This window comes from Candida albicans, chromosome 2 (genome assembly GCF_000182965.3).
Source record: "Candida albicans SC5314 chromosome 2, complete sequence".
NCBI classification, from domain to species: domain Eukaryota; kingdom Fungi; phylum Ascomycota; class Pichiomycetes; order Serinales; family Debaryomycetaceae; genus Candida; species Candida albicans.
This window is the reverse complement of record NC_032090.1, coordinates 601,698-627,131: the sequence shown is the minus strand read 5'-3', so window position 1 is coordinate 627,131 and position 25,434 is coordinate 601,698. Positions and strand designations below refer to the sequence as shown.

Genomic DNA, 25,434 nt, shown 5'->3' with positions numbered 1-25,434 from the left:
TACCAGTTCCACAAGACAACAACGTTTGTTTCAAATGTACCATCGGCATTTCCTTTAGAGTTTGTTAATAGAACCAGTAAAATTGTACTGTTGTGCAAAGCTTTGAACTTATGAGTTGTGTCAGACACTGGTATTTGGGTAAGTAAATTAGTACTAAACACAAGAAAGGCTGAATATTGATATAAGGATATCTAATTAAATGCATATAGTCCACTTCCTCGTTTCTCTAGCTAATTGATTTTAATTGGTTTCGCTAAAGAAGTAGATAAATTTTGATCCACTTCGTTACGTCGTCGTATAGCATTTGTTGAGCTACCCTTTGATTCAATCCACCAACAAATTTGTCCTCGTTCATCGGAATCAGCCGTAGTCTTTCTATCATTTCCACGATAGATCAATAGAATTGTTTAGTTATGTAGAATCATTAACATTTAATGCCCCCCCCCCCACCCTTAAGCTTTTAGAATGATTTGGAATGCTCAATTGATACTACACTGAATATTTATCACCAGAATCGGATCATAGAAATACAACGTAGATAATTTTGTGATATCTATAAACTAGGAGTACTTAGTAACCATGAGAAATGCAAAATTTTAAACCGATTGTAGTACTGGTCATCTTTCAAATACAGGCCCTATTTTTATGCTGACAATTAATCCCTGCATTTTCAGTCCGATAAATACAAACTCGAATGAAATTGCTTTAATAGGATAGAAATATGATAGAAAAAAAACTTTGAGCTAACCCAATTCTTGAAGGCTTGAATGGATATAACACAAATTAGAGATGAACAAGATCGTATAATCTACTTTATTTTTATATGATAAAATTCGTGTATAACAAAAAAAACAAGTTTTCTCAAAATAAACTAATCCAAAGCTACGTAAAACCACACATAACTTGCTTACAATTTATCGTAATATTCAGTGTATTCTGGAACTTCTGGTTTCAAACCGGCTCTAACTCTCTTTTCCTTGACAATAGCACCAGGTTTACTGTTTTCATCGGTAACATCACCGGACATAACTTGCCAATGATCGAAAATCAATTGTGGGAAAGCTTGACCACCAGTAGCTTGTCTCAATTCACCAGTGAAACCGAAGGATTCGTTAACTGGCAAGTAAGCCTTAACAGTGAACAATGGAGTACCTGGTCTTTGTTCTTCAGAAATAACTTGACCTCTCTTCTTGTTCAAGACTGAGTAGATACCACCAATAGCGTTTTCTGGACATTGAATTTCAACCAAGAAAACTGGTTCTTGAATAGCTGGTTCAGCCAACAACATAGAAGCGTAAGTAACTCTTCTCATGGTTGGGATGATTTGACCACCACCTCTGTGGATAGCATCAGCATGCAAAGTAACATCCAAAATGTTAACTCTGACGGATCTACAGTTTTCACCGAAAATTGGACCTTCTTTGGTAGCCCATTGGAAAGCAGCAACAACGGAATCTTTAATTTCGTTCAAGTATTGAACAGCCTTGGTTTGATCAACAACCAAGTTAGGACCGTTACCATCTGGACCGAAACACCAGATCTTTCTAGCATCAACGACATCCCAACCGTGTTTGTCAGCCAAAATTCTAGCTCTGGCTTTGAAATCATCTCTTGGGTTAATGACACCATTTTCAATATCCAAAGAAACTTCTTCATCAATTGGTTGAGCTTTAACGTAAATTCTGTTATGCTTGTTTGGTGATTTGGACAAAGCAACCATGGAGGATTCACCTTCCACAGTTTCTCTGTAAGAAACAACTGGTGGGGAGATTCTCAATGGAACACCAGCATGATCGTTTTCTAAATCTTGTAAACAAATTTCCAAGTGCAATTCACCGGTACCAGCAACAATATGTTCACCAGATTCGGACATGTAAGTCAAAACACATGGATCGGATTTGGACAATCTCTTCAAACCTTCGACTAATTTTGGTAAATCGTTAGCATTCTTAACTTCAACAGCAACTTGCACGACTGGGGAGACAGAGAATTTCATGACTTTCATGTTGTGAGCAGCTTCGTTGGTGGTGATGGTACCAGATTTCAACAAGAATTGATCAATACCAACCAAACCAATAATGTTACCAGCTGGACAGTCATCAATTTGTTCAACAGATCTACCCATCATCAAAACGGTTCTTTGAATAGATTTCAAGAACAAGTCTTCTTTCTTACCAACTTGGTAGTTTGGACCTTGGATTCTAACTTTTTGACCGGATTTAACGGTACCAGCGAAAACTCTACCGAAAGCGTAGAATCTACCTTTATCGGATGTAGGAACCATCTTGGAGACGTACAACATCAAATCAGCGTTAGGGTCACAGTTTCTGATAGCAGTACAGAATGGATCATCGGATGGACCTTCGTACAAAGTTTCAGCTCTGTAAGCTTGGGCAGTAACTGGAGATGGCAAGTGCAAGACAATCATTTCCAATAAAGCATCGGCAGCTGGTAAGAATTTTCTCATAACAACCTTCAACAAAGCTTTACCTTCCAAATCTTTTTCGTCACCTTTCAATTGGATTTCCAATTTTTCCAACAAGACTGGAATTTCATCTTTCTTGAAGTTCATGATGGCAGCAAACAATCTGAAAATTGGGTCCAAGATGAACATGTTGAAAGCTCTTTCTAATGGCTTACCATCAGCATCTTTGTCTTTGTTAGTCCATTTCTTGGTCTTTGGGTTGAAGTAAGAATCACCCCATAATCTTTCCATCATCTTTTCTTTGTCAACACCGAATTTCTTGGAATACTTGTTGGCAAATTGTCTAACAGTGAAAGCCCAACCGTGTAAACCGGAAGCAAAGGCTACTGTTCCTTTTTGTGGGTAAACTTGGACATCACCTAAAACTGGGTCACAGTAAGTGGAGATAATAACGTTAACGGATTCAACAGTTCTGGCAAAAGTTTGGTACAAATCTTCTTTGGTGGTTTGCAATTCCAACAAAGCTCTGTCAACCTTGTTAATAACAACAACTGGTTTAATTCTTTCACCCAAAGCTTGTCTCAAAACGGTTTCAGTTTGGACACAGACACCTTCAACGGTATCAACGACAACCAAGGCACCATCAGTGACTCTCAAAGCAGCAGTGACTTCAGAGGAGAAATCAACGTGACCTGGGGAATCAATCAAGTTAACCAAGAAGGAGTTACCATCGGTCTTTTGTTTAATGTCTTTGACATCTTCGTCAGTCATGGAAGCATACAAAGAAATAGCAGTAGATTTGATAGTGATACCTCTTTCTTGTTCATCTTTTCTGGTATCCATAAATCTGGCATCACCAGCCTTGGCAGCGGAAATAATACCAGCTTTTTGAACCAAAGAATCAGATAAAGTGGATTTACCGTGATCGACGTGGGCAATGACAGACATGTTACGGACATTGGTGACCTTGTCCATCAAACCACGGATTTGTTCAATAGTGAAAGCAACTATAATACATCATAAGTTAGTATACGTTGTTGTGTGATGTAGTGGGAAGACAAAAAAAAACTGAGAAAAATTTTCACTCTTCAAGGCTGGCTCTTAATGATGCCAATTGAATCGTAGATCAGACACCAGTTGAACCAAATCATTCTATCCTTGCTCTTCCTCCCATTAAAATTGATCAATTTAAATTAATTACATACCCATCTTGTTATTTTATGTTTTAAGGTTTGATACAAGAAAGAAAAGAGGAAAGAGGAAAAGAGGAAAAAAAAGGGAAGAGGAAAGGAGAGAAAATTTTTATTCAATGAAGGAGAAAAAAATTTTTTAGCCCATGGCAAAGGTCTTCGTTGTTGTCTCGTTAGATAATTTTGTCACTTTCTTTTTTTTTGCTTTCCTGTCTCCTCTCTTCTTGTGCACAATAGTAATAATATTAGGTGTACAGAAATGTCTCTCTAATACGACATTTTTGTGTTGATGTTTGGATGCCAATTATAATACTTCCTGGGATGTTACCCTGCTTAATCAATGACATTTGCTCCTCAGAATTATTTGAAATTGTATTATAGAATAGTATATGATTTCTAGTTCTGCATTGCAAATGAACATTAATAGAACTGTGCCAATTCCATTTTTATTCTGTTTTGCAATACCAATCGTATTATTAAGAAGTATTAAATACTGTATCGATTTCTGTTGTGATATAGTAAAGAACAATGCTTGGAATAACTGAAAATAGCAATAGCTTACCTCAGCACTAAATGAGGCAGAAATACATCAGAGTCAAAATAATTACAGATTTTGAAAAAAAAAAAAACAAAAAAAAAAAATTTAGAGAATCAAGTAACACGAAGTTGAATTATATTTTGCAAGCTATTCGAAGAATACCTTATTTCATAAACACTAACATAGAAATGACTTTGAACATAACAGTTTTGATATCAGGATCCGGTACAAACTTACAAGCACTTATAGATGCTCAGAAAAACAATCAATTGAAAGGTCAAATTACTCAAGTTATATCGTCATCGGAAACTGCATATGGATTAAAAAGAGCTGAGCAAGCATGCATACCTACAAAAACTCATGTATTGAAAACCTACTACAAGGGAACCACTAAAGATCAAACCGACGTGCGTAAGCAACGCAGAGAACAATTCAACGTTGAGTTAGCTAATTTACTCATCAATGGTCAAATTCAAGGTTCGGATGCCCTGTACACAAAGCCAGATTTGATTGTTTGTGCTGGATGGATGTTGATTTTATCACCAAGTGTTTTACAACCTTTGGAGAAGGCAGGAATCACTATTATTAACTTGCATCCTGCATTACCTGGTGCATTCGACGGAACCCATGCCATTGATCGTTGCTGGAAAGCTGGTCAAGATGGAGAAATTACAAAAGGTGGAGTTATGATCCACAGAGTCATTGCTGAGGTGGATAGAGGCACTCCTATTTTGGTCAAGGAGCTTGATTTGATTAAAGGTGAATCTTTAGAAGAATATGAAGAGAGAGTGCATAAAGTGGAACACGTCGCCATAGTTGAAGGGACCAACATTATTCTCGAGGAATTGAGCAAGTAAAATATGAATATGTAAATAAAATAATAGATTCTTTATGTTTATCTATTTACGGGAATATTATGAATATTTATGTATTGGATTGTAAACTAAACTAAACTAAAGCAAAGCAAAGCAAAGCAAAACAGATTAATGTTTATATAAATAATTTATGTAAAAATTTACAAGTTTTTAATGACTTCTTCAGTGAAACGTGTAGTGGTAGCGGTACCTTTCAAGTCACCAGTTCTGTTTTCTGGACCGGAAGCAATAGTCTTCAACACAGCATTTTCAATTCTGTCGGCGTCGGAGTTCAAAGACATATGTCTCAACATCATACAGGATGACAATAATAAGGCAGTAGGGTTGGCCAAACCTTTACCAGCAATATCTGGAGCAGAACCATGGACAGCTTCGAAAATAGAAACCTTGTTACCCATGTTACCGGATGGGGTCAAACCCAAACCACCAATCAAACCGGAGGACAAATCGGACATGATATCACCGTACAAGTTTGGCATAACCATGACAACGTTCTTGTATTGAGATGGGTCGGCAGTTAATCTTAATGAAGTGTTGTCCAACAATTCAAAGTCTAAAGAAACATCTGGGTATTCTTGAGCAACTTCTTTAGCAGTGTTGACAAACAAACCATCAGACAATTTCATAATGGAGGCTTTGTGGACAACAAGAACGTGTGGTTTGTTGATAGATTTAGCGTACTCAAAAGCGTATCTAATGACTTTTTCGGAAGCTGGCTTGGTAATCAACTTAATGGATTGGACAACACCTGGAACAATAGTATGTTCAATACCGGAGTATTCTCCTTCGGTGTTTTCTCTGATCAAAACTGTATCGACATTTTCGTAGGGAGTTTCGTAACCAACAATGGATTTACATGGACGAACGTTGGCAAACAAGTTGAAAGTTCTTCTCAAAGTCAAGTTCATGGAAGTGTGACCTTTACCAACTGGGGTGGCTAATGGACCTTTCAAGGCAACCAAGTTCTTGTTGACGGAGTCAACAGCTGGTTGTGGCAAGGTGGTCTTACCGTCAATCAACAATGGAGTGACATCGACTGGTTCCCAGTGAATTGGCACATCAGCAGCAGCGTAAATATCTTTAACGGCTTGGGAAATTTCTGGCCCAATACCGTCACCTTCAATCAAAGTAACAGTATATTTACCGTCTGATCCCTTGCTACCGGTGAATTGACCGGCAATGTAGGATCTAGCAAAAAGTCTTTGGGTGGTTCTGATAACTGGAGCTGATTTTGTCACTTGTCTGAACATTTTATAATATGGTTCTTTAACTGTACTTGAAAGTAATGAAGTGAATAAGATTTCGGAGAGAGGAGTTTTTTTTTCTAATTTTTTTTCTTCTATACTTTGCTTTGTTGTAGATGAGAGAGAGAGAGAGAAATTGAATAAAGCTAAAAAAATTTGAAAGTTCATCGCTGCACGGGTCAAAACATTTAGTATGATTGTTGAGGAAGAAAAATCGTCCTGCCATGCAACAACCAAAGAAGAAAAAAAAAAAAACTTTTACTACAATAACCCAGGAACCGCACTGGACGGGAAAAAAAAATTGCATTTGACCAATTAAATCGTTGTATTTTGAGTTTCTTTACCATACAACTCCGGTCAACATCGGATCCTATAAAAATTGTTACGGTGATACAAAAATATTAAAATACAGCAAATAACAAAGTTGTGGAACTCATGGAAGTTATTCTGGCTATGTTTTGTAAAAATGTATTTGTGAGCTTGGAGTTTATCTTCTATGCATTTGGCCCTGATAACTGATTCGTTATATAGATTGTATTGAACGTGTTATCAGTGAATCGTCAAGGGTGAAATTGTTACATCGCAGGAAACACAAAAAATTTGGACTGGATGAGATCGGCTATAATATTTTATTATCTTTTCTTTTTTTTTTTCTGCTTCAATTATCGAAGTCCGAGATTGAGTATGACAATACTGTTTAGTTTTGAGGAGCAAAACGTGAATTGTAAAACATTAAGATTGAGTTAAAGACCCTTGTTGATTTCTATTATAACCATTGAAGAAATCTACTGACAATTTTGGCTTGAGAGTTGATTGGTGTAAGGTCGAGTTTATTTTTGCAGTTGCAAATACATAACTTTCAAAAATTTTTTTACCAAAGAATTTCTACCAAAATCACATAATTTATAAAAAAGTTAGTCGACAAACATTATTGCTCAACCAAAAGTATCAATTGCTCTTAAAAACTGAAGACTATCTTTAAAAATCAGTTTATGATGTAATATAGAACTATAGATATTCCAACAAATACGTATTTATGTTGTAGTCACGTGCAGATTTTAGTATGAGTGAAAATTTCTATGTACCTGCACATTTTTATTTTTCATTTTTTCACTTGACTGTTTACATATTAATTAGGCGTTAATCATCATCCCCTTAGTTATGATCAAGATCAACTTCAATTGGAGAACGTTTTATCTTCTTACAATTGTATTTCGATTTGTGTTTACTCTATCAGACTCGTACATTCACCCTGACGAACATTTCCAAAGTTTAGAAGTACTCACCAACCGTATCTTAAACTATTCCACTAACATTCCCTGGGAGTTTCAAGATGATCCAGCAAGAAGTTTAGCTCCATTGTACTTTATTTATGGACCTTTGCTTTATTTCATAAAATTTTTCAAGTTGAACTTGACTGCTTTGCAAATATGGTATATTGCACGATTACAGATAAGTATACTAAGTTGGATTATCACCGATTTCTGCTTGTATTGGATGTTACCCTCTAAACCAGAACGTATCAAAGCTATTTTCTTCACACTGACATCGTATATCACATTAGTTTATCAAAACCATTTATTTTCCAATAGCATTGAAACATTATTGTTGTTAGTTACAATTTTACTAATTGATGACTTACGATATGTTCAAGAATCCAAAGATCAAGATGTTCAAAATTTAAACAAAAACAAGAATTTATTCTATACTGGGGTGTTGATTTCCCTTGGTATATTTAATAGAATAACTTTTCCAGCTTTTTTGATTCTTCCTGGTTGGTTTGTAATGAAGTATGTGCTCAAGCATTACGTCAGTGGATTATACTTAGTCATGGGGTTCTTTTCAACTACGGCCTTACTAATACTAGTTGACACAATATTATTTGGAAATATCAACAACGTTGTAGCGGAACCATTCAATGTATCCAGCTACATCATTGCACCATTGAACAATTTGTTATACAACGCCAGGTATGAGAACTTGGCCCAACATGGAATTCACCCGTACTACACACATATATTAGTCAATATGCCTCAGATTCTTGGACCTGGCTTAATTTTCTTTGTTTCCAAGTCTTACACCAAAACCACACCATTTTTAACTGTCATTAGTGGGCTATTGTTTCTTTCAGTAATCCCACACCAGGAATTAAGATTTTTGATTCCACTTTTACCTCTTGCATGTTGCAGTTTTGATTTTACCTTGAAATGGGTACAACCATGGATGCTATATACGTGGTATATTTTCAACATCTTCATGAGTATATTAATGGGGAAATTACACCAAGGAGGGGTTGTACCAGTATTAGACCATATAAAACTGGAAGCATCAGTACAAGTGTGGTGGAGAACTTATACACCACCTAGCTGGATCTTGGGTAGCAATTCAACTGAAACTACACATCTTGGTGAAAAATTGAATGACAATAAATTTATTAATATTGTTGATTGTATGGGTGCAGATAGCAAAGAGGTCCAACAAATCCTTCAAACGATCTCAACAAATAAACCAGTATATTTAATTACCCCAATAGCTTCTTTCAAACACTTTGATGAATCCCGATTTAGCCCAGTTTGGAACTACACTTTTCATTTGGATTTAGACCATTTAGACTTTGCAGATATCCAACCTGGTTTAGGTGTCTATCAGTTATTATAGAACGTATATAAATCAGAGAAGCAACGTTTTGTTTTATTTAATTTTATTTCATTCTTTACTTTACAAAATAATAAAAAAGCTAGTAAATTTACTTATAGAAATCAAATTTATCATGTTCTGTCCCTGTCTTTACTTGTGAAGTGTAAGCTTCCTCCAAATCACTTTGCAAAATCATATATCTGTTTTTTCTCACAGCTCTTAACCCGGCTTCTTGCATAATTGCAGCAATAACTGCACCAGACAATGGATCGTTTCTGATAATTAAAGAGTCCAAATCAGCTTCAGGTGCTAATGACATCTTCGATGCAATTGTCGAAAAAATCAATCTTCTTTCTCTTCTATCTTTCAATGAAGGAAACTCAATCTTTCTATCTAATCTACCTGGTCTCAACAATGCAGGATCTAAAGTATCTGCTCTGTTAGTAGCCATTATAACTTTGACAGTGGATGTCTGATCAAACCCATCCATTTGATTCAATAACTCCAACAAAATTCTTTGAACTTCACGATCAGCACCAGTTTGAGCATCAAATCTCTTGGTAGCAATTGCATCTATTTCATCAATAAAAATGATTGCTGGTGAATTCTCTCTTGCCAATCTGAAAACATCTCTCACCATTCTTGGACCCTCTCCTAAGTATTTTTGTACAAATTCTGACCCATTAATTCTGATGAAAGAAGCCGTGGTTGAATTTGCCACAGCTTTGACTAACATGGTTTTCCCAGTACCTGGTGGACCATACAACAACACCCCTCTAGGTGGATCAATACCAATTTGAGAATACAAATCACCTTGAGTCAATGGCAACTCGACGGCTTCCTTGATTTCTTGCTTTTGCATATCTAGACCACCAACATCGGCATAAGTGACATCTGGCTTTTGGTCTTCTCCAACAATTGATATAGAAGAGTCAGCTTCTGGTGGCAATATGTCAACCAATGCATTTGAGTGACGATGTAATGCAACCGAAGAGGATGCCTTTAACAACTCACGATCTAATGTAGATAAAATCCTAACGACATAGTTTGAACCAGTGGTGGATGAAACTATACCAGTGTTTTCATCTATTGGTTCCAAGAATTGTCCAATGACTAATGGCACAGACTTTATCCTCTTGACTTCTTCTTGTGCCCTCACCAATTCACGCTTTAAATGACGTTGTTCATCCTTAATGTACTCTTCTTGTAGTAATAGTAAATCTAACTCCTTCTCCAATTTTTTCAATTTAAGATACACATCAGTTTCATTGGAGTTTGTAGCTGAAACGTTATTCAATTTTGATAACACACTGTTTACGTTGTCTAACAGAACTGGGTCTTCCATCTCCTAAAACTTCTTTGTGGTGAATAATAAGGTTTAGTATTGCTGACTAGAAATTCAAGTGGCGACAGAGTTTTCAATCAAAATCTCACTTTTTTTTTGCCTTCTTTTTCCCATGTTGTTTGTCGTGTTTCCATTATACATTGTCGTGCGAGAACAAAATTTTGATTCTCCTCTAGCTACTGTTCCATTAAACTTTACTGATTCTGTTTCATTCTCGGTTGGTTATCTTTTACTGAAAAGGTTTAGATTACAAGTAAGAGTCTATGAAATCTGATCTTTATTTAAATAAGGAAACAATTAAACTTCCCATGCTAAATGCAACTATTGCTACAGTCATTGTAAATAACTCAAATTCGAATTTATCAAACTCCAAATTCGTTATTTCAGGCGACATCAATGCTTCATAATTCCTCACAAGAGCAGCCTTTAAACCGTGCCAAGTATTGGTGACAAACTTAAAGTCAAATGATGTTTTGATTGGGACTTGTCCATCAGTAGGCTCTAGTTTTTCAATGATTGGATCTAAAATCTGTTCGTTCTCTTGTGAAATACCCACCAACACTTGCTTCACCTTATCTTCAAAAGCTGAAACCAACTTACTTCTTTTCCATGGTTCCACAATGAACGTCGCGACAACAAAAAGAAGTACATTTAGACCCATCAAAACCCAAGTTCCCCATGTAGAGGATCTCCTAATTTTGTCAGACCAAATTTGTTCTTCGTGGTACCTTGTGAGAATCAGTTGTGTCAATTTCAATTGCACCCCATCAACTTTACTTTCAGCTTCGTCCAATTTTTTCTCTGCTTCTTGTTCATGTATTTCATTTTCATGGTCATTTCTGTACAATTCTGTGAATCTTTCTAAATCGTTCAGTGACCAATTGTGTTTCCTGGTCAATAACTCGTTGACCTCTCTTTGTGAATGTGATCTTCGTTGGATGGCTTCACCATATGCAATCTTACATTGTTTAACCTTCTCTTTAGCTTTTTTCAAATCGTCTTCTTGGGTCTCTATTGATTTTTTCAATTTTTCAATTGCAGAATACCCAGTAACGTCATTCAATGCCCTTGTAGCAGTTAAGATTGTATCATGTGCAGAATCTAAATATTTCGTTAAGTTTTTGGCCAATTTGCTTTGGTTTTTAGCTTTTTGAGAAGGTAGCCCAGCGATTTCTTTCTGTATGGTTTCATTGATCTCCTTTGCCAAATTGGGAATATCACTTTCATCAACAGAATCTTTGCTCGTTGCAATAATTTTGTTTTCTGCTTTCAATTTCAACTCCTCTTCTTCTTCTGTTTCCACAACGGTCTCACGAGTACCAGTATCTTCTCCTCGAAGTTTACCTGACTCTGTTTTTGAAAAATTAGATTCCAATTTTTCATTGACTTTGGCAAGCTTATCGTCGGTGTGTTGGTTTGCTTCGTTGTCATTGTCAGTCTTGTTACTTTCAGATTCCTCTTTTGCACGCTTTTCTTCACGTCTTCTATCCACTTCACGTTCTTGTTCTAACCTCTTTCTTTCTTGCTCCATTTTCTTCTTCTTGTCCTGATCTTCACGTTGCTTTTTCAAAATCGCTTCAGTTCCAAAATTGGATCCCTCGATGATTTCTCTCAATTTAGGATCATTAATCTTGGTATAATCAGGGAAATCCAGCTTCTTGGACTGGTATCTGATTGCCTTAAAGCAAATTACAGATAATCTTGGTCTTATAAAAACACAATTCCTTATTAAACAAGTCGAGAGCATAAAGCGAGTTTCCGTGGTTGTTGTATCTGTCAGAGGCCGCAAATATGGGGCAAATAATTTGTGTTGATATTTTTTTTTTTTGCTTAATGCGACAAATAAATTCATAACGCCTTTTTTTTTTCTCTCACCCAATAAGGGACCGATAGGCCAAAAAATACCATTTGGCGGCTCGGTGTTGACTCCGAATAAGAATTACAATCAGTTATGCTAGGCATATATTAATGTTACAATAAAGAGAGAGATATACAGCACATCTAATCTAAAGTAAATCTAGAAATTAGTATCAATTAAAGCTTCAGGCAACTTCCAGTTATCTGTCTCGGCATAATCCAACACAATGATACCAACACCCTTATGGAAAGTTTCTTGGATGTTACCTTTAATCATAGCTTCAGCAATAGGTTGTGGCCAGCATGACTGATCAAAAAAGTTTGAGGCAGAAGTGAAATTAAGGAACACTTTGTCATCACCCTTAGAAGTATAATCTTGAGCTCTCTTGGCCAAATCTTTAACGTAATCGATTTTCTTTGGCAAGTCGTCAGCGGTATTCACTTCACAAAAATCTTGAACCACAAATTGACCACGGTCATCGTTGGTGGTATTGTAAGTCCACGAAGAGGCAGAGAATCCAAACTGTTTCTTCAATTGTTCATCTTGAACACCAAATCTTCTGAACAAAATGGCTTTACCTCTAGCATCACCAAGTTTAGGAATGTCGGTGTTCAAATACCATCTGTCCTTATTTGGATTGACGTATCTATCCCAAATTAATTTACCAAATTCATCTTGAGAATTGTCCCAATCATCGGAACCTTCTTGCTTTATAGACACAATGACAGTCTCCGAAGAATTGTGTGCTAAAAATTTATAAACTTCTTCTAATGTATCCTTCAATTTCAATGGGAAAGGGATTTTGACAGGGAATTTGCCGTGAATAACCTGCAAGTCCTTGACATCATTACCAACAAACAACTTTCCAACTCTAATATCAAGAAATCTGACCCCATGTTCCAATTGTTCGGTGACACTTGCTCCCTGACATTGAACAGATGGCAATGCAGTGTGACAAGCGGCAGAGTTATGAGTTCCTGGGATGGACAATTTAGAGATTCTGGTATTGTTGTCAATATCCTTTAACCAAGTTTTGTAGTCGACCATATTTAACAAATAATTGAAATAGAAACCAATCGATGATAAAAAAAAGAAGGAATGAAGAAAGAGAAGATAAAAAAAAGATTTTGAAGAATTAAACGAAAGTATATATAGAAATGAAATTCAACATGCGAGTAATAGAGCTTCATCCTGATTATGTTGAAGGGGCTCTTTGAGGCGAAGCGGGCGGAGGAAAAAAGGAAAAAAAAAAATAATAGAAGGAACGGAGAAAAACAAATTGACTTTGTGTTCGTTTTTTTCTTCTTCTTCTAAATGTTCTCTGCAAGTAAGATTATTTTATGAAACAATTTCAACTGGAATATACCTGCATAGTACGATTATGGAATACCTAACTAACTTGAAACGGCTTGTCAATATGTATGCAACATAACCCCAGACCATCATTCTCTGGATACTAAAAGGCAATCAGCAGGATACTTATCAAATCTAGTGATTCACCTTCAATGTGAAATTCCCTTCGCCAGCTGTCTCCTGGTTACCCACAAACACATATAAATACAACATCACCTAAACTTGTAATCGTCAGGATCGGGAATATAATTCATCTTGATTGAAGCCTGAACGAATGCCTCAGTAACAAAATGTGGAATTCTCGAAGACCCACCATTTTTATCAATAACCATTTCGCGAGAAATTTGGTTTGACATCTTATCAATTTCACGAAGCATTAGTGGTCTGGAATGGTTATCAGGGATTACTATGTAGCAACATTCGATAAAATGTTTCGACAAGTCTCCACTGAATCTCTCAATTCTTTCCTTTAAAAATCGAGCACTCAAGTTATTCCCACACACGTAAAATGACAAACCTTTGAACAAGTAGATCCAAGGTTTAAGATCACCCCAATCAAATCCATTACGAAGGTCTTCAAGTTCACTTTCAGAAAGTTTGGGAACAACAATGTTCAAGGGATGGTGTATGATGTATGAGTCTCCATATTGATCAACCATATGGTTAAAATTATCCCAATTTTTACTGGCAAATATAAAATATGGTTCTAGTTGAAGAACACATCCTCTTTTAATGCATTCATATATCCAGATTGGTTTCACCAAATCAATTCCTTTACTTAGATATTGACTGGATACAGGAAGTTCTCGTTCAGTAATCACCATTATTTGGTAGTTTGTTGCAAGATCAACAGAATTGACAATTTTTCCACCATACTGTTTAACCATTGCTTTCATTTCTTCGATGGTTGTAACTTCGCCGTCAGCCTCTCTTTTATCACTCATAATCAAAAACTCTATCCCACTAAACAAATCAGATTCAACTTTGACTTTTTTCAATTTCAGCTCATTATCTAATGAGTACACAGGTTCACGTTTCTTCCCCAATGCAGTTTGTGCTTTATTTAAATCATTGATATAATTTGCCTTGATATGCGTGTACTCCTGTAATGTCACACATTCATCAATAGATTTGTCTTCTCTTATTTTTCGACAATGATTGTTATGTAAAGTTGACCCCACAGCATACAGGGTGCCTGCTCGAGTGTCAATTGAACGAGCTCTGATTTCCAAAACTAACGAATCACTCGGATGAATCCAAAAAGTGGGAATTTTAGTTCCAAATTTGATCAACAGTTCGGGAGGCATTGACACATCTGTTTTAATCCACTTTCCATGAGTGAGTCTTTCGATCTTATCAAACTCCTCAATTTCTATACCATTGGCACAGGTGCAAAAACTATAATAAACGCCATCAGTTACACTTTTCAATCCGCACATATAGGAGTTTTTTATGGCTGGAGATTTGCCAATCACCACAAGATCTAAATTTTCACCAAATTTTTCTAAATACTCTGGTTTGACTTTTATCCAATCTGGGTTTCTGAACCCATCAATTTCATACTTCAGCTGTACATTCTTCAATACTAAACCCTCACATCGACTACTGACAACTTCTCTGATTGCTCTTTCGATATCTTCCAGAGAAGAACCTAGCCGTGTATCTAAAACTTCAAATCTGTTTGGTATTGGTCTAAGAATTCGGTTCAAGATGTTTTTGCGGAAGAATAACGGATAATTAGTTAAATCTTTCCCGTTTAAAAACAAAATGTCAAACACAAGGAAAAATGGATATGCTGTCTGTTGTTCATACTGATCGATGGTTGTAAACTGTCGGACACTTTCTTGAATTGCCAGTGATTTTAAAGTTCCAAATGGAAGGATGACATTACGCTCATAATCATAGGCCACCATTTCGCCGTCTAAAATCACAGATTGTATATTTCCGGCAAAAGCATGGGCCAAAAATTTAGTGAGGGCACCAAACTGGAAACTTTCTCCGTATAAATAAGAGTAATCCTTCAAGCGTCGTGAAAAAAACTTGAAGCTATCACCATCCTTATGAAGAAGCATACGATCACCATCCATTTTCTCTTCGATGTAAAATTTATTTTCCAATCCTAACTCTTGGAATTTTTTCTCATATGGAGGATCCATTTCATGCTTTCTTTGTAACTTTTTCACAAGGGTTTTATAACTGGTTGTTAATCTTTCTGACAACTGTGGTTTAAACTTGAAACAAGGATGTATAGCTAACTGCAGAGGGTCTAGTCTCAAATCGGGATTTGTTGAAAATTGTAATGTCTTTTGTAAGTCATTGCATATGCTAAACACTCTATATCCATCCGGGTGCCAAGTGTTGAAAAAAAATCTCTCCATGCTAGTTAAGATCGATTTATTAAGTAGTATATGAATAAGCCATCTTACTTCTGGTATACTTAGATTATCAAATAGTGGTTTAAGAATATCTATCTGACCCTGAGACACCTTTTCCAATGCCAATTGATCTAAAGAAGAGTTAATTTGCGGTACAGTATATTCCTCGAGTTTATCCACAATTGGCCTCCTTTTGGAAATAATCCTTGATGCTTGCAATGGCAAATCACGTATCTTTTTCTCATCAATGGAAAACCTTCGTGACCTTTGATACAGTTTGTTCCAATCGTGTAATGTGATATAGTCTTCCGATTCCTTGGGGATTTTGTACATTTTAATCAAAAGACGAGCCAATGCAACTTCTTTGATAAAATATATTCTTCCCGACTTTTCCGGGAATATTAGTTTTGCTGAAGGGTATATATCATTGCCAATGTGTGTTCGAAATGTATTTATAAAAGTTTTGATAATGAATGCTTTCTTCTCAGTGACAGTTCGAAAATCACCAAGACTCTCTTTTCTAACCCCGTCAAGCTTGTCAAACAATTCTTTAGTCAATAAAGTGAACGATGGAGTAATATCATTTGGAGAAGGTGGTCGGATGTCGTTTAAAAAATATGTCATGTAGACTCTGTTGTTGTGGTCACATGAATAAGCGGAAAATGATCTACAGAAGGGTCAAAATGATGAGAATGCGTTTATTTTTTTTGTCTTTCGCACACACTCTCTTGGTGTGATGTAAGCGAGAGCAAAACTAAGCAAGTTTGAATATGTGCGAATCAGTCGTTGCTGTTATCAACAATCATGTTGTCGTACCAAAAGTGGTAATGACTTGGTTGGTTTACAGTTCTAGACTATATTATTTCAGTCGCAAAAAACTTTATAATTTGAAACGAATATTTTGCATCTAATAATGTTAGCCAAAATCATTGATCCATATAGTTTTAGGAAATGTAGTTATGTATTAATCTATACTAAGATTATGACGTCACAATCCATCTCGTTCAGCTTACCAGATTCTTTTAGAATCAAAGATGCAGTCCACGCCATAATGGTATGTAAATTATAGGAGTGTTCATACATATAACAACCCGATTTCAACAAGGCTGTGCTAGTTGAAATTGAAAACTAAAGAAAACGCAAACTAAAAACAAACGACTAGAAATAGTAAACAGCAAGGGTAATGTGCTATTACCGTTTATCCTATTTTCCAACTAAAGTTTTGAGCAATTAAAGTTTAGAAAATAAACTAACAAAATCTCCCTACAATGATGTAATGAGTTTATTCTTATTTTCTTGCATGTATATCAATGTTTGAGTCTGTTGATGTAGAGGCTTAACAAAGTAATTGGAAACAAAAAAGGAGTAGGGATGTAAGAACCGGAAATCATTGACACCAAGGAGGAAGTTTATATTCTCAACATATTGAGAAAAGGCTTTTGTAACTTTTGAAAATATTGCTGGTCCCAAAAAGCTTGATTCTGAAAAATTGTGGCAGTGTGATGCTTCTCATCTTGCAAATAATATTCTTAGATGCATTGATAGAATTTGCAGACTCTGTGAAGAAACTGTGTTTGAAAGATGTAGGAAAGTTAGCGGGGACGAAAGCAAGAATAAAACAAGCAAGCAACTACTAATCATATCGCCCATACTAAGCATACAACTTGGCAGTGATAAACGCAAGCTACCTTAGTGGTAATGTCTTAAGAGAAGAGTAGAAGATGGTCCCTGATTTTGCTAAGCTTAACAATTATAACGAATCGGTATGTGTAGTTTATATATCGTTCCCGTGGGTAGTTAGTTATCTAGAAATTGGCCATTGTTTAAAAATCCGTTTAGAAAATAAAATAAAACCTGCAGCGTGCTCGTACCAGAGAAAAATTAGTAACAGGTACCAACTGTCCGTTGTCAAGTGACTAAAACCCACCACAAGCAAAAAATTTAGTCGACATCACTTAAGCTTCTGTTGAAATTCGGAAGTTTTTGCTGCTATCTTTTTTTTTTTGGTTGTTATCGTCAAAACATCACACCATTTGAATTATATCTGCTTCAAATTAAAGTTATTTTTATTTTATTATAGGACCTACATTGATTACGAGTAAGTAGATTCTCATAATTTTGAAATTTCAATCAATGAAATGCGAGACAGAATTCATGTCTTCGTTTCCATAATTATATATCCCAAACCAAGAATTTCATTTCATTTATCGATGAGCTTTTATTTTTTTTTTCTTCTCTGAAATTTCTTTGCTCTCCGGTTTGCGGCGCAATCAATGCCGCAGATATCAAACGAGGATTATCGCAACTTAGATTCAAAATCCAAGGCCAAATTTGATTAAAAATTTGTAAAACTGTGGTTACTCTTCTATAAATAGTTGAATCATTTTCCTACTTTTAAATTCATATTGCCGTCTCTCTTGTCTTTTTAGTTTTTCTATATTTTTATTCTGTATAAGATTATATCTTCACTGTTCAACTTTGGTATATCAATAATTGTTATCATTACCATTTTTATCTGACAGAGATTAAAAACTAATTTTATCTTCGAAATACACTGTACGATTACGATTACAAATTAAGTACATCCAAGAGATTATTTTTCAATTTAATTTAACTTTTTCTTGGGTCCCCATTATATTTTTATACGCCAAGGATAATTTAACTTTTTTGCGGTGAAACTTTTGCCGGACATCCCACATCGCCTACTTTTTATTTATTCTGCTTCCACTGCTCACACACTCACACACCCACAGTTACCTTCACTCAAGCCGAAAAAGACAAGAAGAAGAAGAAGGAAAACAAAAAATAAAAAAAAAAGAACCGAAAAGAGAGAACCCAGAACCCAGAATTAGAAAAGAACCGATTTCTTAATTAAAGATATATATCCCTGGAAATTTAATTATTTTTTCTTTAGTGACAGAAAAATTAAAAAAATTATTACATATATAAAGTTGAGATAATAACCTTATATTTTATTTACTGGCTGGTCCCTTTTATTTTATTTTATTTTATCTTATTTCTTTCAGGTTTTAAATCTTCAATCATATCTATCTTTATCAATAATAATTCAAAATGTTAGGAAATACTCCTCCAGCGCTGCCAATATATCGCAGAGTTAGATCTCCCTTGGCTCAACCTCCAGCTACACTAAATGAAAATGCTCCTGCATTTACAACCCCGTCTCCTCCACCACTCCCTACTAAAGATTTTACAATCCCATCTCCAGTAGGATTTTTGGCTAATAGTGATAAGAGTAATGACAGCAGTATCGACGATAGCAAACCAGGCATTACCCTCCCAAAAATTAACACCACAGTTTCATCTAACCAAGCATCAGAGTCATCTTCATATAATGAAACTGGTTTGCACAGACGAACCTTATCGGATCGAATAAAGACAACACCTTCTTCATTTGTTCGACAAAGTCGAATTTTCTCCAACGAAGACGCTGATTCAATTTATTCATCACATTCAGTCACTGGGAGATCATTATTGCTTCAAAACAAGATTCAAACGGAATCATTATCTCCAGAATTCCATCCTATCGTAACTTTAATCAATGCTCAGAAGTTAAGAACTTACTGCATTGGTTCGTTGCAGATCCCCGGTGTCATTGGTTCAGAAAGAGTTTGGTTGGAAGTTGAGGCAAAATTATCGGGAAATGAGTTGGCTATTTGGAGACCACTGACCGATGAATACACTTTAGAGGAAGGGAATGAGTTCAAACCAAAATATATCAATTTAATTGATGCACATATCGAGGTTGTTTCTGGTTTACAAATAAAGATCTACCAAGATTATCGCGAGGATGCATCGGTAGCAGTACAGTTCCACGACAAAAAATCGTTTGACCAATGGATGAGTGCAATCATTCTTTCCAAATTTGAGTATGTGAAGTTAAACGAAGCATTTACTGCTGTTCTTTTATCTTCCAAGGGATCCAAATTACTGGATATTCATGTCTTGTTGGGCAATAAAAAGAGATTCCCACAATACGAATGGTGCCATATTAGATTACCCGAAGTATCCACTAAATGGATCAAGGTGTACATGGCGGTGTTGCCAGGGGATAAAGGTCATGTTGGTAGAATAGAGTTTTATCCATCGGACAAAAAATTGCAGAAAAAGAATCTCATTGCCTATATTTCCGATTTGGCTGGGGTTTTCAACGTTTATCCAGAACAATCGAGCATGATTGACTTCAACTCAATCATGCGAGCTGCAGGAGAAATCTACGTGAACAAAAATTATGAATACTTGTTCCCTCACAATAGTGATGAACAGCTTGATCCAAGAAAGCTCATTGCCAAAAATCACGGCGTTTCTCGTTCTGATTCCAATAGCTCACTTTCATCACTTTCTAACCAAGCTCCCAATACTCCAAAAAACCGTTCTCGGTCAAGTTCTTTACATTCGACAAGCTCATTTTTCAATCAGTCGACTTCATTATCGCCCAAACAAACAAATGGACATACAAGAAACCGTTCCTTGTCTAACTTAGGTAAGTCGCCAGCTAACCCAAGTCAAACTCCACTGAGCCACAAGAGGACAAACTCTAGTTTTTTCAAAAAGCACACAGAAAGTTTTGTTTTAACCAATTCTGTGTACATTATGCCCAGTCTGCACCCTGGTGTCACAGCAGTTGAAACCATGATTCGTAACTTTATCCCTATTGTTGACGCATTCAAGTTGTATGGCCGTCCTAAGCGATTAATCAGTGACAAATCAGATACAGCCTCAATGTTGTTTGGATTACCTTCATTGCCACACTATCAATATTTGTCCAACAAGGATGCAGAGAGAGCTTTTGCTCAAAATTTCAAGATTGGCTCAAATTGGTTTGAATGGCCAGAAATCATTGCTCATGAAATAAAACAATTACAATCATCGAACACCAAAGGTTATCGTGGTCATGGTGATATAGCTAAATTGTACGAGAATTTGGATTTGGATTACGGTGAAATTACATCTCCAGTTTTCAAGTTTGGCAAGTTTGAAGATGATTTACCGAGCTTGAGCGATTCAATTGAGTTTGGCGGAAAAATTGAAACACCACCACCCGGGATTTCAAGCCCAATAAGTTTTGCTGAAGATGGATCTCCTTACGAGCCACTACCAAAGATTGTTGTATAAGGTGTTTTTGAGGACTTTATGATGTTTATCAGTAGGTTTTTAGGAGGAATCGGAGGATACTGTTGCTTGAACAATTCTTGTTTATATATACATATATATATGGTGTCTTGTAGTCATAGCACGTTACATTATGATTATAGATATGGTTATAATATATACAATTTTTCATGTATCCATTTTTATTGTTGGTGTGGGTCTATTTCAATTTCAGAGTCCACTATCAATAATCGCAAGACATGTTGTTCTGTCTTCAATTTGCTTGCTTGCTTGCTTGACGCGACGATAGCAATATTCCAGCCAATGAATTGGTATAACCCCAGTTCGGTCAAACTTATCTAATCGATCTTTGTACATGTTTCGATAATGATGTATTTCCGATCAGGAAATACCCTTTGTTGTAAAAGGATAGAATTGTTTATTTCTTGGGAGCAATAACAACAAGAACCAACCCTAAAAGGAATAGAATTGCAAAATGAAAAAGAGAAACATTACACAAAACATTAAAATGACGACTAGATTAGTTTCATGTACAAAACACGTCCTTGAACCAAAAGACACGACACGTATATATTTGCTGGCTATTGAATTTTTGACAATAGCGCGTCGTGGTTTTTTTTTCATTCATTGCTCTGCTAAGAAGAGACTACTATGTATAATATTATATTTGGTTATGTAGAGTATAACTCATGGTTCTTTTCAATTGATAACAACCACATCCAATTGGAATTAGACCCATCGTGTCAAAAAGAAAAAGCAAAAATGAGTTCAACTATGTAATTAGGGTTTTCTTTTTTGAAATTCAAAGTATAAACTGAAATGAGTTTTCAGACGTGATTAGTAATTTTACTCATTGACAGACTGCCTTTTTAGGACAAGTTCAAAATATCCAAGATCGGGATTTATAAAAAAAAAGACGCGTAGTGGGAAAATGAATAGATGTGAAAATTACAATACGTGTCGTGTACTGGAAGAAGAAATTGGTCACAATAGCATTGGCAATTCATTTTTCTTTTCTTTTAGTCAAATTGTCCTCACCTCATCACTATTTCTCCTTCCCCTTCTCCCTTTCTGAAAAAGTCACCTTAGCACAAAATGAGTTACAAAATGCCATTCTTAATTGTAGATATTATTATTACATCTGCTTGAAATAATACACAAAGCCTGAAAAGCTGCCGACGTTCGAAAAAAAAAACCCAAATTATGCTACTACTGCTTCATTGATTAAAGCTTTGATTAGAAGGTAAGTTTTTTTTTTTTTTCACACACACTATTAAGCAAAAAAAGATCACGAAACGAAACGAAAGTATTTCAAAAAGAATATAAATATCACTGAACATTCCCTCTTCCAAATTATTTCAAGGAATTCTTCCTTTTTTTTTCTCTCTTCTTTTCTTCTTTATTATTCTTTATCTTTATCATCTGTCTTTAAAGATTAACACAACTTAATAACATCCATCTCATAATGTCCGTACAAGAAACTCCAACTAAAGGTTTAACTGGTAAAATTTCCGACTTAGACATGTCAAACATGAAAGGTAAATCCTTGACTGATAAATTAGCTGCTGATGCCAAATTAAAAGATGAAGCTCAAACCATTCACGAAGTCAAACAAGCCGTTGCATCCACTGACAAAGCAACTGAAGAAAAGGATGACAGTCTCAAAAAACATCAAGACTTTTTGGCTAAACACAAAGTCCACAGACACAAATTGAAGCAATTAGAAGCTGAAGAACCATTATTGGTTGAAAACAAACGTCGTTATGTGATGTTCCCAATCAGATACCATGAAATTTGGAACTTTTACAAGAAGGCTGAAGCTTCCTTCTGGACTGCTGAAGAAATTGATTTGAGTAAAGATTTGGATGACTGGAACAACAAATTAAATGAAAATGAAAGATATTTTATTTCTAGAGTATTGGCATTTTTTGCCGCTTCCGATGGTATTGTTGGTGAAAATTTAATTGAAAATTTCTCAACTGAAGTTCAACTTCCTGAAGCCAAATCATTCTATGGTTTTCAAATCATGATGGAAAACATTCATTCAGAAACCTATTCTTTATTGATTGAAACATATATCAAAGATCCCCAAGAGGCTGATTACTTGTTCAATGCCATTGCCAATATTCCATGTATTCAAAAGAAAGCTGACTGGGCTATCAAATGGATTCAAGATGATGAAGCCTTATATGGTGAAAGATTAGTAGCTTTTGCTGCTGTTGAAGGTATCTTCTTCAGTGGTTCATTTGCTTCTATTTTCTGGTTGAAAAAGAGAGGTTTGATGCCAGGCTTGACTTTCTCAAATGAATTGATTTGTAGAGATGAAGGTTTACACACCGACTTTGCCTGTTTGTTATTTGCTCATTTGCAGAATAGACCATCTCCAGAGATTGTCGAAAGAATTATTACTGAAGCTGTTGATGTTGAAAAAGAATACTTTACTGATGCTCTTCCAGTGTCATTGTTGGGTATGAACTGTAACTTGATGTGTCAATACATTGAATTCGTCGCTGATAGATTGTTGTTGGCTTTAGGTAACAAGAAAGTATACAATGTTACTAATCCATTCGATTTCATGGAAAACATTTCCTTGGCTGGTAAGACCAATTTCTTTGAAAAAAGAGTTTCAGACTATCAAAAAGCTGGTGTTATGGCCAAGACCGAAAACAAAGAAGCCGATGCTTTTACCTTTGATGAAGATTTCTAAAGCAACAGCATGCTTTCTTTTGATCGTGTTGGGTGTTATTCCTTTTTACTTGATGATGTTAATTTGATTTCAGTTCGTTTTCCCATGTTTGTTGAATTGTGTCTACTGATTTTACAAACTTTGGTATTTGTTATTCTTTTTAATTTATTATAAAGCATCTACTTTGTTTTTAATAATATTTTTTGATATAAAGTGTATAGTTTCTAATATTTGTATTTTAGGTTTTTTTTTTTTGTTTAATGAAAGTAATTATTGTATTGAAATTCCATGTTTCTTGTGCGAGATGACAGGGCCAAAAAAAAATTTGATAGTTTTTGAAAAAAAAAAATATGAAGACAATCAAATCGATAAACCGCAAACACAATACTACCAAACTAGCCGTCCGCTGAATATTTCATACATTATGGCCAAAGGAAAGAATAAAACTAACGACGAAAGATCTTCCAAATCCCGTACATCAAATGGCCACAAGTCAAAACAGCATCATATACGTAAAGGAAGACAAGAGATTTCGGCGTCATCAACCACGTCTAAACCGTCAACTTCCTTTCCTGCTAAATTAGCAATGTGGGATTTTGATCATTGTGACCCCAAAAGATGTAGTGGTAAGAAATTAGAACGATTAGGGTTGATCAAGAATCTTAGAGTTGGACAAAAGTTCCAGGGAATAGTCGTCAGTCCTAATGGTAAATCTATCGTATGCCCTAATGATAAAGAGATTGTCGAAACCAATGGGGCTGCAGTTGTCGAATGTTCATGGGCAAGACTAGATGAAATCCCATTCAATAAGATAGGTGGAAAAAACGAAAGATTATTACCTTATTTAGTGGCAGCAAATCCTGTTAACTATGGTCGTCCGTGGAGATTAAACTGTGTCGAGGCTTTAGCTGCATGTTTTGCAATAGTGGGACATACAGATTGGGCGGAATTATTATTACTGAATTTCTCTTGGGGTTTGACGTTCCTAAAAATCAATGAAGAGTTGATAGAGTTGTATCAGCAGTGTACCGACTCGGAGAGTATTACCAAGGCACAGGAGCAGTGGTTAGAAAAAATAGAACAGGAGGCCAAAGAAAGAAAGAACCAAGCACATAACGAAGATGTGTGGATGATGGGGAATGTCAACAGACAAGAAGATAATACTGAGCATGACAGTGATAGTAACGAGGAAGACGCAGTTGATAGTGAAAGTGATATAGAATACGACAATTTGGGTAATATAATACAAAAAAAGAAATATGATTCACTTGGCAACGAGATGATAGAAAGCAAAGTCAAGTACGACTCGTTGGGGAATATCATTTCAGGCGAAGAAGGATCTAGCGAGGAAGACAACGACGAAGTCAGTACCAATAAGGAAGACAACAATACTGTCTACGACAATTTAGGAAATGTTGTCACAAACGAGAGCATCACCAAACACATGAATTCTTTGAGTATATAATATAAATAGAAGTTATAGAATTGGTGGTACGTGACATTGGATTCTTTCAAAGTGAGTTTGCGAGACCAATCGATTTCTTGTAATATTGATCCAGTTCGCTAATACTCAGAAACTACTTTTCTTGTAATGAACACTATTTAAGCTTTCTGAAGTCTCCAGATCCAATGGGAGCACCATTATATCAAGCGATTGTTAAACCGTATCTATTGAAAAAGTGATTCAAAAAGAAACTTTTTGTTACATATCTCTGTTCATAATAACAATTTACTTTTAATATAAATACAATAATCTTTCTCAACGGTATTTTGCTTAT

General features: G+C 35.6%; 11 protein-coding genes across 11 annotated transcripts; 5 read left to right on the top strand and 6 right to left on the bottom strand. All coding sequences in view use genetic code 12, as the record gives it.

Moving 5' to 3' along the window:
- Positions 1–907: 907 nt before the first annotated feature.
- On the bottom strand, positions 908–3,634 carry EFT2 (elongation factor 2; the record flags this gene model as incomplete). The annotated part of the gene is made up of 2 exons (XM_019475213.1): positions 908–3,432; positions 3,631–3,634. The coding sequence occupies 2 exons, from the start codon at positions 3,632–3,634 to the stop codon at positions 908–910; spliced, it is 2,529 nt and encodes an 842-aa protein (XP_019330758.1).
- Positions 3,635–4,341: 707 nt separating this feature from the next.
- Positions 4,342–5,010, top strand: ADE8 (phosphoribosylglycinamide formyltransferase; the record flags this gene model as incomplete). Its single annotated transcript, XM_710237.2, has 1 exon — positions 4,342–5,010. The coding sequence occupies one exon, from the start codon at positions 4,342–4,344 to the stop codon at positions 5,008–5,010; it is 669 nt and encodes a 222-aa protein (XP_715330.2).
- Positions 5,011–5,168: 158 nt separating this feature from the next.
- IDH2 (isocitrate dehydrogenase (NAD(+))) lies at positions 5,169–6,278 on the bottom strand (the record flags this gene model as incomplete). Its single annotated transcript, XM_710239.2, has 1 exon — positions 5,169–6,278. One exon carries the CDS (start codon positions 6,276–6,278, stop codon positions 5,169–5,171), a length of 1,110 nt encoding a protein of 369 aa, XP_715332.2.
- Positions 6,279–7,433: 1,155 nt separating this feature from the next.
- On the top strand, positions 7,434–8,930 carry SMP3 (glycosylphosphatidylinositol-alpha 1,2 mannosyltransferase; the record flags this gene model as incomplete). The annotated part of the gene is made up of 1 exon (XM_710240.2): positions 7,434–8,930. The coding sequence occupies one exon, from the start codon at positions 7,434–7,436 to the stop codon at positions 8,928–8,930; it is 1,497 nt and encodes a 498-aa protein (XP_715333.2).
- An 88-nt stretch (positions 8,931–9,018) lies between these two features.
- PR26 (proteasome regulatory particle base subunit) lies at positions 9,019–10,254 on the bottom strand (the record flags this gene model as incomplete). The annotated part of the gene is made up of 1 exon (XM_710241.2): positions 9,019–10,254. The coding sequence occupies one exon, from the start codon at positions 10,252–10,254 to the stop codon at positions 9,019–9,021; it is 1,236 nt and encodes a 411-aa protein (XP_715334.1).
- Positions 10,255–10,531: 277 nt separating this feature from the next.
- SHE9 (She9p) lies at positions 10,532–12,106 on the bottom strand (the record flags this gene model as incomplete). The annotated part of the gene is made up of 1 exon (XM_710244.2): positions 10,532–12,106. One exon carries the CDS (start codon positions 12,104–12,106, stop codon positions 10,532–10,534), a length of 1,575 nt encoding a protein of 524 aa, XP_715337.1.
- Positions 12,107–12,271: 165 nt separating this feature from the next.
- On the bottom strand, positions 12,272–13,159 carry PLC2 (Plc2p; the record flags this gene model as incomplete). The annotated part of the gene is made up of 1 exon (XM_710245.2): positions 12,272–13,159. One exon carries the CDS (start codon positions 13,157–13,159, stop codon positions 12,272–12,274), a length of 888 nt encoding a protein of 295 aa, XP_715338.1.
- A 518-nt stretch (positions 13,160–13,677) lies between these two features.
- LIG4 (DNA ligase (ATP)) lies at positions 13,678–16,464 on the bottom strand (the record flags this gene model as incomplete). Its single annotated transcript, XM_710246.2, has 1 exon — positions 13,678–16,464. One exon carries the CDS (start codon positions 16,462–16,464, stop codon positions 13,678–13,680), a length of 2,787 nt encoding a protein of 928 aa, XP_715339.2.
- A 2,448-nt stretch (positions 16,465–18,912) lies between these two features.
- CAALFM_C203020CA (uncharacterized protein) lies at positions 18,913–20,973 on the top strand (the record flags this gene model as incomplete). The annotated part of the gene is made up of 1 exon (XM_710247.2): positions 18,913–20,973. One exon carries the CDS (start codon positions 18,913–18,915, stop codon positions 20,971–20,973), a length of 2,061 nt encoding a protein of 686 aa, XP_715340.1.
- A 1,462-nt stretch (positions 20,974–22,435) lies between these two features.
- On the top strand, positions 22,436–23,677 carry RNR21 (ribonucleotide-diphosphate reductase subunit; the record flags this gene model as incomplete). The annotated part of the gene is made up of 1 exon (XM_710249.2): positions 22,436–23,677. One exon carries the CDS (start codon positions 22,436–22,438, stop codon positions 23,675–23,677), a length of 1,242 nt encoding a protein of 413 aa, XP_715342.1.
- A 403-nt stretch (positions 23,678–24,080) lies between these two features.
- On the top strand, positions 24,081–25,121 carry CAALFM_C203000CA (ribosome biogenesis protein TSR3; the record flags this gene model as incomplete). The annotated part of the gene is made up of 1 exon (XM_710250.2): positions 24,081–25,121. One exon carries the CDS (start codon positions 24,081–24,083, stop codon positions 25,119–25,121), a length of 1,041 nt encoding a protein of 346 aa, XP_715343.2.
- Between the last annotated feature and the right edge of the window lie 313 nt (positions 25,122–25,434).